General features: G+C 43.2%; 1 protein-coding gene across 6 annotated transcripts in view; it reads left to right on the plus strand.

Moving 5' to 3' along the window:
* Positions 1-12,354, plus strand: part of PELI2 (pellino E3 ubiquitin protein ligase family member 2) — a 68,281-nt gene extending 55,927 nt beyond the window's left edge. For all 6 annotated transcript variants that reach the window (XM_085061016.1, XM_085061017.1, XM_085061020.1 and 3 more), the window contains 3 exons: positions 3,140-3,337; positions 3,636-3,824; positions 6,089-12,354. In XM_085061016.1, the coding sequence (XP_084917142.1) occupies positions 3,140-3,337; positions 3,636-3,824; positions 6,089-6,655 (954 nt within the window). In that variant the 3' untranslated portion in view covers positions 6,656-12,354. The remainder of the gene's footprint in view (positions 1-3,139; positions 3,338-3,635; positions 3,825-6,088) is intronic.
* The last annotated feature ends 1,115 nt before the right edge of the window (positions 12,355-13,469 follow it).

Here is a 13,469-nt window from a genome sequence, read left to right on the forward strand (position 1 = left end):
TGACGCCCCACTTTGAGTGCTGTTAACATGTATTATCCTGGGCAAATCACTGGGCTTTTTTTCTTTATTCCCACTGTGCTTCCTGAGCTGTGGTTCTGCTGTGTTGTTTGTAGTTTGTTTTTTGGGTTTTTAAAATGCAATTATATAATGAAATCTGTGTGCAAATGCCACTTTGCACATTTGTCTTAGTGACATCCAGATCAGATTTCTTCATTTAATTACAAAAAGAAAGTACAAGTGTGTTCCTCTGGCATCTCCCAGACTCTGCACGCTCCAGCATCCATGAGCTGCTGTAAATGAAGATTTCCTTCAGAGTTTAACCATTCAGTTGGTGATGCATTAGCTGAAGTTGAATCTATTCCTTCATTGTTTGATGGGGTGAGAATGGATTGATTATACCTCTTCATGCCACTACAAAGAGCCAAAATGTGTAGCTCCTACCCTGAATAACTACACATTTATACAAGCAGCAGGTACATTCAATAAGAAGCATTGATTTTTTTTCTGAAGAACAGCCCTTCAGAAGATGCAGAGTCCAATTCTGCTCTGATCAGAGTGAAATCCTCTTGAAGCCCAAGAAGCTGCAGCTGCTAATTCTGTGCTGGCAGGTTTTGCCTTGTGTCAGGAGCAGTGTTTGAGCAGCACTGCTGTGACTGACAGCAGACACGAGCACTGCTGCCTCTCACACAGCCTTGAACAATCACCTGCAGAGGAGACAACACTCACTGCCTTCTGCAGCACTTGGGAGAGTTATCATTTCTTGTTGGAAGCAACTTAGGGAAATAATCTGACACAGTTAAGGAGAAGGGTACCAAAATACAGCCTGAAGTTGCTAGAAAGAAGGAAGTCTTCTGTACTGTGGAGGAAAACGAGAGAAAAATGAGTAGTGAAGTGTATAAAAGCAGCTCTGAATAATGGAGCTAGGTCTGTAGTGACTCTAGTCTGACTGCAGCATCAGATGAGTTAAAAGTTTTGGAGGGTGGATGTTGATAATATCAAGTCTTTCATTTATTCCCTAGGGACGTGCTTTTCAGGTGGTGTCAAACCCAAATTCCTTACTTGATACAGAGCATGAGGAAATTGCTAGGTTTTGAAGGCTACTTCTTCAAATAAATTGTAATGCTGAGAAGTAGCACAATACATAAGACTGATCCTCTGGAAGGCTTTCTCACCAGGAAAAGGGAAGAAAACCAAATATTTAAAATATTTGATTTTGTGTAGACATACGTGTGAGACAAATGAGATAAGTAATTGCTGTATTTATATAAAATGTTACATACCATTTTAGAGACTTAAAAACCACACAGAAGCATTGTTTGTAGATTTTAATGGTTATATCCAGACATATTTGGATTTCATGGTGAATGATTAGTGTGATGTAAGAAAGGCTGGGAGCACACACTTGTGTGCTTTGTCATCCTTCAAGAAAAATGAGGCAGGCTTTTCTCTAATTGCATGTAAAAGCCTTGAGAGAATGATCTATTTCAGAGACTGCAAGAGGCAGAAACTTGTTATGAACAAATTAATTTCATATTTGTTATTGATTGTCCTTTAAGAGACTCCACATACAGAGAGAGAACAGACAAAAGTTATTCATGAGGCTCCTGCTGCTTCTCAGTGCTGATTCTTAGCAGGAATTGCTTTGGATGGGGAATGGAAACCTGTTAGAAATAATACTGTAAAAGGAAGGAGAATATTGCTTTGTAAGATTTAGCTTCAAGTTGTCAAGTTCTATAAATCAGAAATATCCCATATTAAATAGTTTCTAAACTCAGTCTCTTGGGTGTTCTAGTAGACACTTTCTGTGAGAAATTGAAATGTACACTTTTGATTAGGCCTTGTTGAGTATCTCCTCTGCAGAGAGCTCATCCCATTTTCTACTTGGGCTCAGACCTGTGATATGGAGACAGTAACTGGATGTGTCACTGAAGACGTGAATTTTGACATGTGTTAGAGTGTCATCCTGCAAAGCAGAACTTGCAGCAGGAGGGAAGTACAGGAGACATCCCTGTACTATTCCTGTCAATTCAGTTGTGACAAGGGTTAGGTGTTAATAATATTAATTTCCTTGACTCTTGAACAATGTTCCTTTACAGCAAATTCAGTTTGCAGAGATGTTTGTTAATGATGGAAACATGCATGGCTCCCCATAGCAAGATCTGAGCAGAATGTAACTTCTTGGGGGACAATGAGATCATGTTTAGTGAGGAGATTATTTTATATCAGTGTAGATACCTGATACTGAAGGTAGTTTCATGTGAAGAGCATTCCTAATTCTGTTTGATCACAAGGTGTCTATAAAATTATTATTCTGTTCCACTTCTTGTTCCTTAGCTCCACTTTCCCAGTTAAGTTCAAAGTTGGTGTAACACTAATTTGCCTGTAGAAATATTGATAAAACCTCACTATCTGTCTGGCAGATAGATCTTTCCATCCATGTAGTCGTGAAGTTTTCTGTTCCAGATGTTTTCAGGTTTAGAATTAAAACTTACACATGGCAGGATAGAAAAATATTCCTGTCTATTGATCAAGTCTGTTTCATTTCTGTGGAAGAGAATTTTAAAAATTCTGTTAGTTGCACATGTGCATGATTAGGAATGAATTTAATCATGTGGTGGGTTTTGCCTGAAAACTCCTCTTTCTGGGACTACAAATCCTGAAAACATGAAGGTAGGTAGCTTTTTGTTATGACATATCAAAATAGTTCTGGGTCTAAAAAAAGTCCTTTATTTTCATGGCAAATTGATTTGGAACTGGAAATGTGAATAAAACTTGTGAATCCAAGCCAGTGTTTTCTTAACTGACAGAATGTAGTGGCAAGGAATTTGCTGTGGTTGGATGAGGAAATAGCAAGTTGATAATACTTTTCTCTTAACAATACTCTTATCAAACAAATAGCTGGGTTGAGTTGTTTCAAGCAAGCAGGAGCATCAGTTGTGGTAAGTGAAAATTTGTCATTCCACATTTGTGATGTATTTCTGTAAATACAGGTTAGTCACTGGTTGGATCTTGCCATCCAAAAATTCAGTAGGCAGTAGTTTACTGATGTCATCAATATTAACCTGGCAAAGCTCTGTCCTCAATGCTTCACATTTCTGTGGGCATTTCTAGTTACACCATTATCTTAATTTTTTTGCAGGTTGGGAGGTCGACAGAAAGTCCCATAGACTTTGTAGTAACAGATACTATTTCTGGAAGTCAAAATAATGATGAAAGCCAGATTACCCAGAGCACCATCTCCAGATTTGCCTGCAGGATTGTTTGTGACAGGAACCCACCATACACAGCAAGGATCTTTGCAGCTGGCTTTGACTCATCTAAAAATATATTTCTTGGTGTAAGTACTGCTAATAATGATGTTACGAGCAAGCTCTGGTTTATATTCTGTTATTTTCAAGCCCCCAAATTTCCTTGCACTGGTTGATAACTTGTACTGTCATTAGACTTTTATTACTCCAATGCACCAGCTGCAGTGTTAAGTAGAAACTGCAGTTTTATGTGCCTGAATTATCACCAGCAGAGACTCGTGGTCCTAATTGTCTTTAACAATCAAGCTCTGCTTTAGTAACTGTTAGTGGGTTTTCTTTAGGTTGGTTTGATGTGTTTCTGATAGTCACTGTGACTGTCACACGTAGGAAAAAGCAGCCAAGTGGAAAAACCCTGATGGCCACATGGATGGATTGACAACCAATGGGGTGCTGGTCATGCATCCCAAAGGAGGCTTCACAGAAGAGTCCAAGCCTGGAGTGTGGAGGGAGATCTCTGTGTGTGGAGATGTGTACACACTCCGGGAGACCAGGTCTGCTCAGCAGAGGGGCAAACTGGTAAGTGGCAAGGGACTGAAACCAAACAAGGGACACTTGTTTTCCTGGCATGGAGTGGAGGCAGTTATAAGGTGACTGTGCCTGAGTCGTGGGCACTGCAAGCATCCAAATCTCTGTGTTCCAGCACATGTTGCTGTTCTGTTAGTGATCATATGGGAAAACACTTAAAACTTGCTGCTAATGCCACTTTTCCAACTGAGGATAGCAGAGAGTATAAAAGCTAAATAAGCTCTGCTCTGGAATCTCCATCTCTGAGATGTTCTCCTGGGACATGGGGATGTTTGGAAGTTGCTGCATGGGGAGCTGTCTTTTGCAGTCCTGCTTGAACAGTCCATTTGCCTGCAAAAGCAGTTTGGGTAAGGCACCTACTGTTTGATTTACCTGCCACTAGGAAGGTAAGAGAAGCCCTGAAAGTGTATTCCTATTTTCTCCTGTGAGGCAGGATGGCCTTTGCCTTTCCCAGAAGTGAAGGATTTCAGCTGCCAGACACCTGTGACACATGGAACCAGGAGAAAAGTTCCATGAACTGACTTCCCAACTCTGCTGTTGGCTTTGCAGAAAACTGCCTGCTGAAAGAATTAGGGGAACGGAGTTGGGCTGTTCTGCTTTCAGCAGACACCCTGCAGGACATAAATTGCTTTGTCACACTGATGGTGGCAGGCGAACGTCGCCTGGGGACCTGGACAGATGATGTGGCAATTGCAGCCTTTGTACGTGGTTAGCAAAACACCTTTTTAGTGCTGCTGAAGAGAGGCACAGCAAAACAAATGAATCCCCCTCCCTGCATCCAAAATTACTCGAATTCTCATTTAAATAAAATTACATGGCACACTGGTATTGATGTGATCAGTAGTCGTTGATTGGGTTCATAAAACCAAATGCAGGCTGTATAATGAATTGAACACGTTGTGTATGAGGGAGCTTTTTGCTTGGCTGTTTGTGAAGGAATTATCTGAAAAGAGCATCAAATCAAGGCTTCTCTCATCTCTACTTGAACCACTAATTTTTTCTGCTGGAATTACTTTGCACTGGTGACCTCTTATCTCTAGTTTGTGTTGTACCACTGAGGTGTTTTGTGCAAGGATGATCCACAGTTAATCTGTGAATTTAAACTGGATTAAAATGTAAATGCCAAATTGGTTGTCATTCATAGTATTCTTAGGCAGATGTGATGATTTCATGTGACCTACTTAATGTATTTGTTTGTATTTGGCCATTTGTTCTGCTTTACTGGTATTTTCTGCATACTTTCTGTGTACAAAGCCAGGCAATAGGTCTGTTCTCTTTAATTTTATAAAGAGCCTTTTTAATATAAATTCATCATTAATGAACTGATAGCAGCAGCACAGGTTGCTTATGTGTTTGTGACATTAAAATAAAGAATATTTCAGCCAAGTACAATGTGTGTTTGGCATAATCCCTTGAAAATGTTTTAAGTACCTGCTTTTAATCAGAGAGAAGCCTTTAGGCAGTGCACACTGGGGCTGTGTTTGCTTGGAATACCTCATTAAATAAAAAGCCTAACGAGTGGGGTGGGTAATTGTTCACAGGCTGAGCCTGTGTGGCTTCAGTTGCAGGATTTGTCACCTGAGAAATTCAACTGGTAATTCAGTCTGCTGCAGTGATAAGCCATGCAGGTATCTGTGCTGCTGAGGCACACTCCGGGAGTTCATGCTTCTGCAGAATGCCACAACCCCAGAAAAAATGGTATCTGAGAGGCAGGACAGCTGGTCTGTCCTGGGTAGCAGTTTTTAGTCCAAAAAGGATTTTTTTTACTGTGTGGTGTGAGCAGCTTCTGTCAGTCTATGTGGGCAAAGAATTCCAGGAGAGAATCTGCTAATGCAGCCCTTAGGGAACGGCATGTCTTTTCTTCAGTCTATCAGGACTTACTGAATTATGACAAAGACACACAGAGAATCAATATTGGAGCAAAAAGTGCATGCTCAGGGGTAAGGAGTGATTAGTAATTTAATACCTTTCCCAAAGAATTGCAGGCCTGAAGACTGTGTATAATGATTTGTATTGTGACTGGAAATGCAAATCCTCCTGTACAAGCACAGAATAAGAGACTGATGCTCGTTATAATCCTAAATATAGGTTAAGAGGTGAGGTGGATTCAGGCAGCTGAGGGGACCAGAGGACAACAATGAGATGAAACTAAGTAGCATCTAAGGAGGGTGATGCTGAGCATGAGGTTACAGAACTAACCTGGCTGTATAAAAGCTCTGAGGCTAAACCACCTCCCCTTGTCGTCCTTCCACCAGGTAGAAAACGAGACCAACATCCTTCAGGACGGCTCGCTGATCGACCTGTGCGGAGCCACGCTGCTGTGGAGGACGGCGGACGGACTGCTGCACACGCCGACCCAGAAACACATCGAGGCGCTGCGGCAGGAGATCAACGCCGCGCGGCCGCAGTGCCCCGTGGGCTTGAACACCCTGGCCTTCCCCAGCATCAACCGCAAGGACGTGGTGGAGGAGAAGCAGCCCTGGGCGTACCTCAGCTGCGGCCACGTGCACGGCTACCACAACTGGGGCCACCGCAGCGACACGGAGGCCAACGAGCGCGAGTGCCCCATGTGCAGAACCGTTGGCCCCTACGTGCCCCTGTGGCTGGGCTGCGAGGCTGGTTTCTACGTGGATGCAGGGCCTCCCACCCACGCCTTCACCCCCTGCGGACACGTGTGCTCCGAGAAATCCGCCAAGTACTGGTCGCAGATCCCTCTGCCCCACGGGACTCACGCGTTCCACGCCGCCTGCCCGTTCTGCGCCACGCAGCTCTCCGGGGAGCACAACTGCGTCAAGCTCATCTTTCAGGGCCCCATCGACTGAGGAACCGCTTTGCAGTGACCACAATAAAAGTTCCCTTTGACGATTTACTGTGAAGATTTTTGCCACTAACTCTAGATTTTACCCCTTTTTTTATAATGTTATTAATAGGGGTGGTAGGGGTGGGGATGGGGGAGCGATGAGGAAATGGAGGGACTGCGGTGGAATTGGGATACATTGATACCTGGAATTTGACAGATATCAGTGGTGTTGCATGCTCAAAAGCAGCATATTCATGGAGTCTTCTTGGTCAAATTGTAGTATATTTGTAATCTTTTTATTAGTACCCTGGATCAAAAAAAAAAAAGGTGTCTTAAATGATTTTTTTAAGCTAAGATTTTTTAATGGAAAGGTTTTTTCTTCTAAACTTTGACAAGCCTTTAAAACCTATTTTTCAAATCTAGAAGGAACATACAGAATGTAACTGTCTTTAATTTGCAATATAATTTAACTTGAATAGTTTCTCAAGGAGCAAATACAGAATGTGTGGACAACCATAGGTGAATGTTCACTAGAGATAATTGGATATGTAAGAGAAAAATTAGCTGCCTAAAGTGTAGAGGATAAAAGCTATTAAAATATCTATTATGGTATAACACAGCTGGCCAAAAAGGCATCAAAGATTACTTGAAACTGAGGAAATCCTGTTTGCATTGATTTCCTTTCAGTGTAATAGATATCCACTGGCTATTAGGTATGGAAGATGGCTGATTATTTTCTTCTTATTTTTTTTTTACTTTTCCATTTAACCTGCATCTGGTGAAACCACTTTACTCTTTTCCATGCTCAGCTCTGGGGTTTGAGCTGATGTTCTGTCTGTGTGTGGTGTGGCCTTTTTGTTTCTGCTTCACATCACTCTCCCTCACTGCTCCTTACCCTTCGGGTGAGCAGAGCACAGAATCCCAGGATGGTTTGGGTTGGAAAGGACCTTAAAGCTCATCAGTTCCACCTCCTGCCATGGGCAGGGACACCTTCCACTATCCCAGGCTGCTCCAAACCCTGTCCTTGGACACTCCCAGGGATCCAGGGGCAGCCACAGCTTCTCTGGACAGCCTGATGGAGCCAAGATGGGTCCAGGTTTACTGCAGGGATGAAGGGGAGGTGATGCCACAGTGTGACACGAGGTTTAGGTACAGCTGATCCAGAATTTATTTACATGGAGCTGAATCCAGGAAAGCACTTAGGTGTGTTTAAATGTAAGCCCATGGCTGGGAATGTTTAGATTCTCAAGAGCTTCGGTGCATTGTGGTTATTTGCTGTTATATTTTGAAATAAAAAAGCAGTTTAAAATAAGTTATTTTTTAAGCTCACTTTAAAGCATTTTGACTAGAAGGGAGAGTATCATTTCCAGTTCAGCTGAGCATTTTTGTTCACTTTTCAACTTGCTGCCATCTGTCACCTTTTCTTTTGCAGATTGAGTTGTGTTTGTATCTCTTTTTTTTTTTCCCCAAATGTTTGCAAATCAAACAACATTCAAATGTAATCAAATATATGCACCAGGGTGGTACATCTGAAGTGGATCACTTGAAATTCGTGACTTTTTAAGAGAGCTGATAAATGTTTACTATGGAAATAATTAAATCAGAATTTCATATGAGATGTACCCTGCCCACTGTTAGACTCATTTCATGCAGAATGATTACTCTTTGATTTGTGGGATTTTTTTTTTCTTATGCTTTCTGTACTCTTGGTATCTGAGGTATCAATCTATCCAGGTTAAAAAAAAAAAGAATTTGGGATAAATCTTATAACATCTCTAGATGAAATTGATCATTCAAGCTCAGTTCTGTTTAATCAGCTATAGCTTTTTGCTATATTTGTGCCCTTTGTATAAATATATAATTTATATGATTTTAATATATTCTGTATATATATATACTTGAATTGGCCTGTTCATATTTTGGTTGTAAAATTGTTTTATAGTTAACCTTATAAACATTTTACATGTCCCTCGCCAATGGTGATGGGATGAACTTTGTCTGCTGCTGTTTTTAATCTAATTTTGCTGTATACATGTTCAGCATCTTAATAATCTGAAAATAGCTTTACTTTCCTTTTTATGCTTTTGCTGTTTTAAAAAAACCACACAACTGCAGCATTTTTTTTCTAAAACCCCCAAACTGTACAGCTTTTGTCCCACTCGGCGATTGGAAAATTAACCTAAAACTATATGCTTCTTCCTAGTGCCTTTTCAAAGAGTTCCTCTTGTGATTCCATATTCTGAGCCCTTATTCCCACAAGGCAGCCTTGTGGTTCATCTCCTCGGAGAGTTGCAGCCCAGCCAGACGGGGAAGAAACACCTTTGGCCTTCAGTTCCTTGTCGTGGCTCATCCTGGACGTGAAGGTGCCTCTTCCTCGCTCCTCATCCTGTCAGGTTCCTCAGGTCCCACACTGCAGTGAAATTCCTGTTCAGCAGATACCTCATCTGGGAGAGGCAGCCTTGCTCCACCTCCTCCCTGCCGGACTCTGGAACGCTTCACTCCGAAATGCTTCACTCCGAAATGCTTCACTCCTGCCTCCCAAGGACACTCTGGACACTCCTGCAGAAGCTGTTCTGGGTGGATTCAGCCCTGGAGCTCCGTGTGGGGCATTCCCAGCTCTGCCTGCCAGCCCTGGGGCTGGGCTGGGCAGGGTGAGCAGTTGTTGATGTCTGCTCTGAGCCCCAGTGGATTGGAAACACCCCAGCTCCCTTCCCTGGCTGCTTTACTCTTCTCCTTCGCTGGTGCAGTTTAATTGCTGCTTCAGGGCTTCATATCCCTTGCTGTTCCCTGTGGAAAGTGAATGTACAGTGTTGGAAGAATCCTCGCTGGAAACACCAGCACACCGTCAGGCTTGCTGTGTTTGGCTTGAGTGAAGCAGAACACTGGATAATGGTTTGTATCCAAGGGAAAAGTGTCTGTTTGAAACTGTTTAAACAAGGGTTTGGTTTTTTTTTCCTTTCGCTGTCGGCAGTTCTGTCTAACACAAGGAATACTGCAGGAAGGAAATCTCCCAGGATCCCGGAATGGGCAAGGCTGGAAGCAACCATGGGGGCTCATCTGGTCTCACCTCCCTGCTCAAGAAGGGCACAAGGAGCACATGGCATGGGACTGTGTCTAGATGGCTCTGGAATATCCCCAGTGGTGGAGACTCCACTCCCTCTCTGGTCAGTCTGTTCACTGCACAGGAAAGAAGTTCTTCCTCACGTCCAGGTGGAACTTGTGGCCATCAGTTCTTTCCCCTTCCTCTTGTGCCGTTGCTGCCCCACGGAGCAGGGCCTGCTCCATCCTCTTGGCACCTCTTTAGGTATTTACACACATGGATGAGATCCCCTCAAAGTGTCTCTTCCCAAGGCTGATCAAGCTCAGCTCCCCCAGCCTTTTCTCCACTCCCTTGGTGCTCTGGGGAGGATTTGCCCTCTGCTGTTCCACTCTGGGATCTCCATGTCCATCCTGTCCTGAGGAGCCCAGAGCTGGACATAGCACCCTGGATGTGCCTCAGCAGGGCTGAGCAGAGGGGCAGAATTCTTTTCTGGGAATCAATCTTGCAGAGAATCCAGGGACTTTGCTGTTCAATCCAGGGTGAGACCTGCAGAGCTGGATTTAGTGGGGAAGCAGAAGAGTTTATAATATGATTTTTGTCAAATCCTGCTGCTCTGGTGAAATGATGGAGCATTCAGCTCTTAGCCCTTGCCTTCCCTCAGCTCCATAAACACCTCCTCTGCTCTGGTACCTCAACAAGAAAAAGGAGTTTGTGGAGAAATAAAACTGGAGTCAGTAAACATGAGAACCACCCTCAGACTTTGTTTTAAAAGTTTATTCATTATTTCAGTGCTACAATGTTCCTTGCATACCATTTCCAATGCTGGCAATGTATTCCAGATTTTTTTTATCACCTGTTACTGTTGATTCTATTTGGATGCTTCAAAACCAGTTTTGACTGCATAACTTTGAGCTAAAAGTGTTTTGCTAGTATGATTTTTTTATTTTTTTTTAAGTACATCTGTCATATCCATGCACACTGGAGCTGGAACACTTCCCTTTTTCCTGGCAGCTTTTTGGAAGAGTGCTGAAATCTAAATAAAATGAGTGCAAACACTGTTCTTACTGGGAATTGTTGTCCAGTTGTACAGGAGAGTTCACACGAGACTGTGTTCTCATTAATTTTTTTCAAATGTGGTCATTTTGTGGATCAAGGTACAATTGTACTGTACAGGCTGAGTAATTAAAGAAGAATTTTATTTTTTTTCACTGTGAGGGTGGGAATCAGATGCAGAAGAGATGAAAGCCATGGTTGGGCTGATTCCAGCAGGGAATGCACCTTGAAGCAAAGGCATGCCAGTCAAAAATGGGATTGGAGCTGTTGTTACTTTCAGACCTCATCCAGGCTCTGAGAAGGATTCTCCTCAGTTTGTTAGGAAGTTCTGGGATGCCATGGAAAGCCTGTGATCTTCCCAGAGAAACACTCCTTGGTGTTTTAATGGCACTTCCTGAATGTTGATGGTTTGGCTTCAGAGCCTGAGCAAGGAGCGAGATGCTGAGTTTGTCATAGTGAGAACCTGCAATGGACCTGAACAGACCTTAATTGTATTTTAGTGCTCACACCACTCAAAGGAAATCTGGTTCAGCTGTGGTCACTCTCCCTTTAGTGCTCTTGCAGTAGCTGCTCACTTCCTCACCATTTTTTCATTCTTGTGGAAGTGGAAGGAAACTTCTCCAAGACCATCCTGGTTTTGTTCCTCCATCCCACAGTCTTGACACTTTTCCTGAGGTTGGAGAACCATTGGTAGGGATCTGGCCCTGGTGAGGACTGACAGGCATTTAAATCCATTTTTTTGCATGGTAGGAAGACTGACCTGGCTCTTCCTCCTCATTTTCTGTTTTCACCCTCTTGTGAGTCCTTGGCTCTTCATTTCCTATCCATCCATGCAGTTGCAGGTAAACAAACAAATACAGCTTGGAAGGAAAACAACCTGGGGATGCAAGTGTCTTTTTACAGATTTTTCTCATTACTCTGAGTTTTCTCAGCACTCCTCACTCTGCACACTCGGTGTTGTGGGTTAAAAGGACAAATGTGGAAGGTAAGGCTGTGTTTTTTGGGGGGATGAGGGGTGGAGAGGGGTAGTTTCTAGGATGGAATTGCAGTGGCTCTGCAAACTCTGTTCCCCTGACTGCAGCAGGCACTTGGATCCTGGAAGAGCAGTGGAATCACCCTGGACAGGCAGTAAATGTGGAGCTTTGCTTTCTGTGCTGCTCAGTTTTCATTTATTGGCAGCAGAACAAAACCAGGAGCTGCTTGGACACCCAAACTCCAGAAAAAACCAACGTCTGTCAAGATTCCCTCACTGGGGGCATATTTACACTTTCCTGGTGGGCAAGCCAAGTGCCCAAGTCACCTGAAGTCCCTCCTGCTGTGTCCTGGGGATTAGGGATGGGAATGGCTCTCCTCTGGGATGAGATCCACGATGGAGATACCTTGGAAAGCTCCTCTCTGCCACACAGACATGGGAAAAGCCTCTCCCTGGGCGATGGAGGAGTGATGTTTACCTTAAAACAGTGTTAGCAGCTGTTCAACTTCTGGGTATATTTGTAAAATTGGTCTTTTTATACACCGTGTGAAATGGACTGGAATAATTTCTTTGCTGTTGTACCTGTGGAAGTACAAGCCATTTTACAGGAAAAAAAAAATTATGAAACAAATTAAAATATTATCTCAGTATTGTCGCTGACTCCTTTGGTTTATTTTCCCTGCTGGTTGGTTGTCAGGGCTTGACTTTGATTTGAAAAAAAAACATATAAATAACTTCAAAAACAAACAGATTCTTTTACTTTTTAAAATCCACTTTCTACTCAGCAAACAAAACCCGAAGGCTTTGATTGAGGATTGTTAAATATTGGAGGCAGTGGAGCGTATTCAGGTGTGAGTGCCCTGGAATTTCAGTTAATTCCCTTCCCTGATTTTGAAATTGAACTGTTTGTTTTCAATGCCAGCTGCCTTCTTGCAGTGTTCACGTAATTGCTAAATAAAAGCAATTTCCAGGAATAATATGCATTGCGCCTCTTAAAATTAATTTCCATAATGGGAATTCAGTGTTTTGTTTTCCATCTGTGTATTCTGTATCCCTTTTTTTGTAGGCAGCCCCTGTGAGTACAGGAGCTTCGTTTTTTAAAAAGGAGCTAAAATGAATTGTCAGCCTTTTTTAGGACTTGGAAAAAAAAATGTTGGCGTGAGCACAGGGAAGGGAAATAAGGAAATCTGCAGTGTTTTCTAGGTGTAGTCATCTGCCAGCTGGCTCTTGTGCTTCCATGGAAGTCAAGAGTGCTAAATCCTTTCCAGGGGAGATGCTCCCAGGCAAATGGGAAGCTTTGGGATGTTTGTGTGTAACTGTGATCTCCTCCCAACAGGAGAATAACCCCTTTTTCCTGTGGGATTGCTGTAGGGATCAGCTTCATTCCAGACATGTAAATGCACTCCTGATGGCATGGATGTGATCCTGGTGGATTCCTGGAGGGGAGTTCTGTGCTTGGAGGAAGGCAGTGCACAGGGGAGCAAGGACAGGCTGGTTTAGGATGGTTGAAGGCTGTTGGTTGGGGGTGAGATGAGATTCCTTAAGGTCCTTTTCAACCCAAACCATCCCAGGATTCCAGGGCAGCCTTGGAGTTGTAGTTCTGTTGGGAACATGGGTGAGGGAGAGGTTTCTGCTGCTCCTTAGAGGAGAGGAAGAGCTCGAGGCAGGAATGAAGGCTGAGGAGGAGGAAGAAGGAGAGTTCAGAGCTGAGGTGCTGGTGCTGAACCCCAAAGGCCTGGAGAGGATCAGTGGGTTGGGTTGGAAGGGATG

The sequence above is a fragment of the Lichenostomus cassidix genome, chromosome 5 (genome assembly GCF_008360975.1).
Source record: "Lichenostomus cassidix isolate B80296 chromosome 5, HeHo_3.0, whole genome shotgun sequence".
NCBI lineage: Eukaryota > Metazoa > Chordata > Aves > Passeriformes > Meliphagidae > Lichenostomus > Lichenostomus cassidix.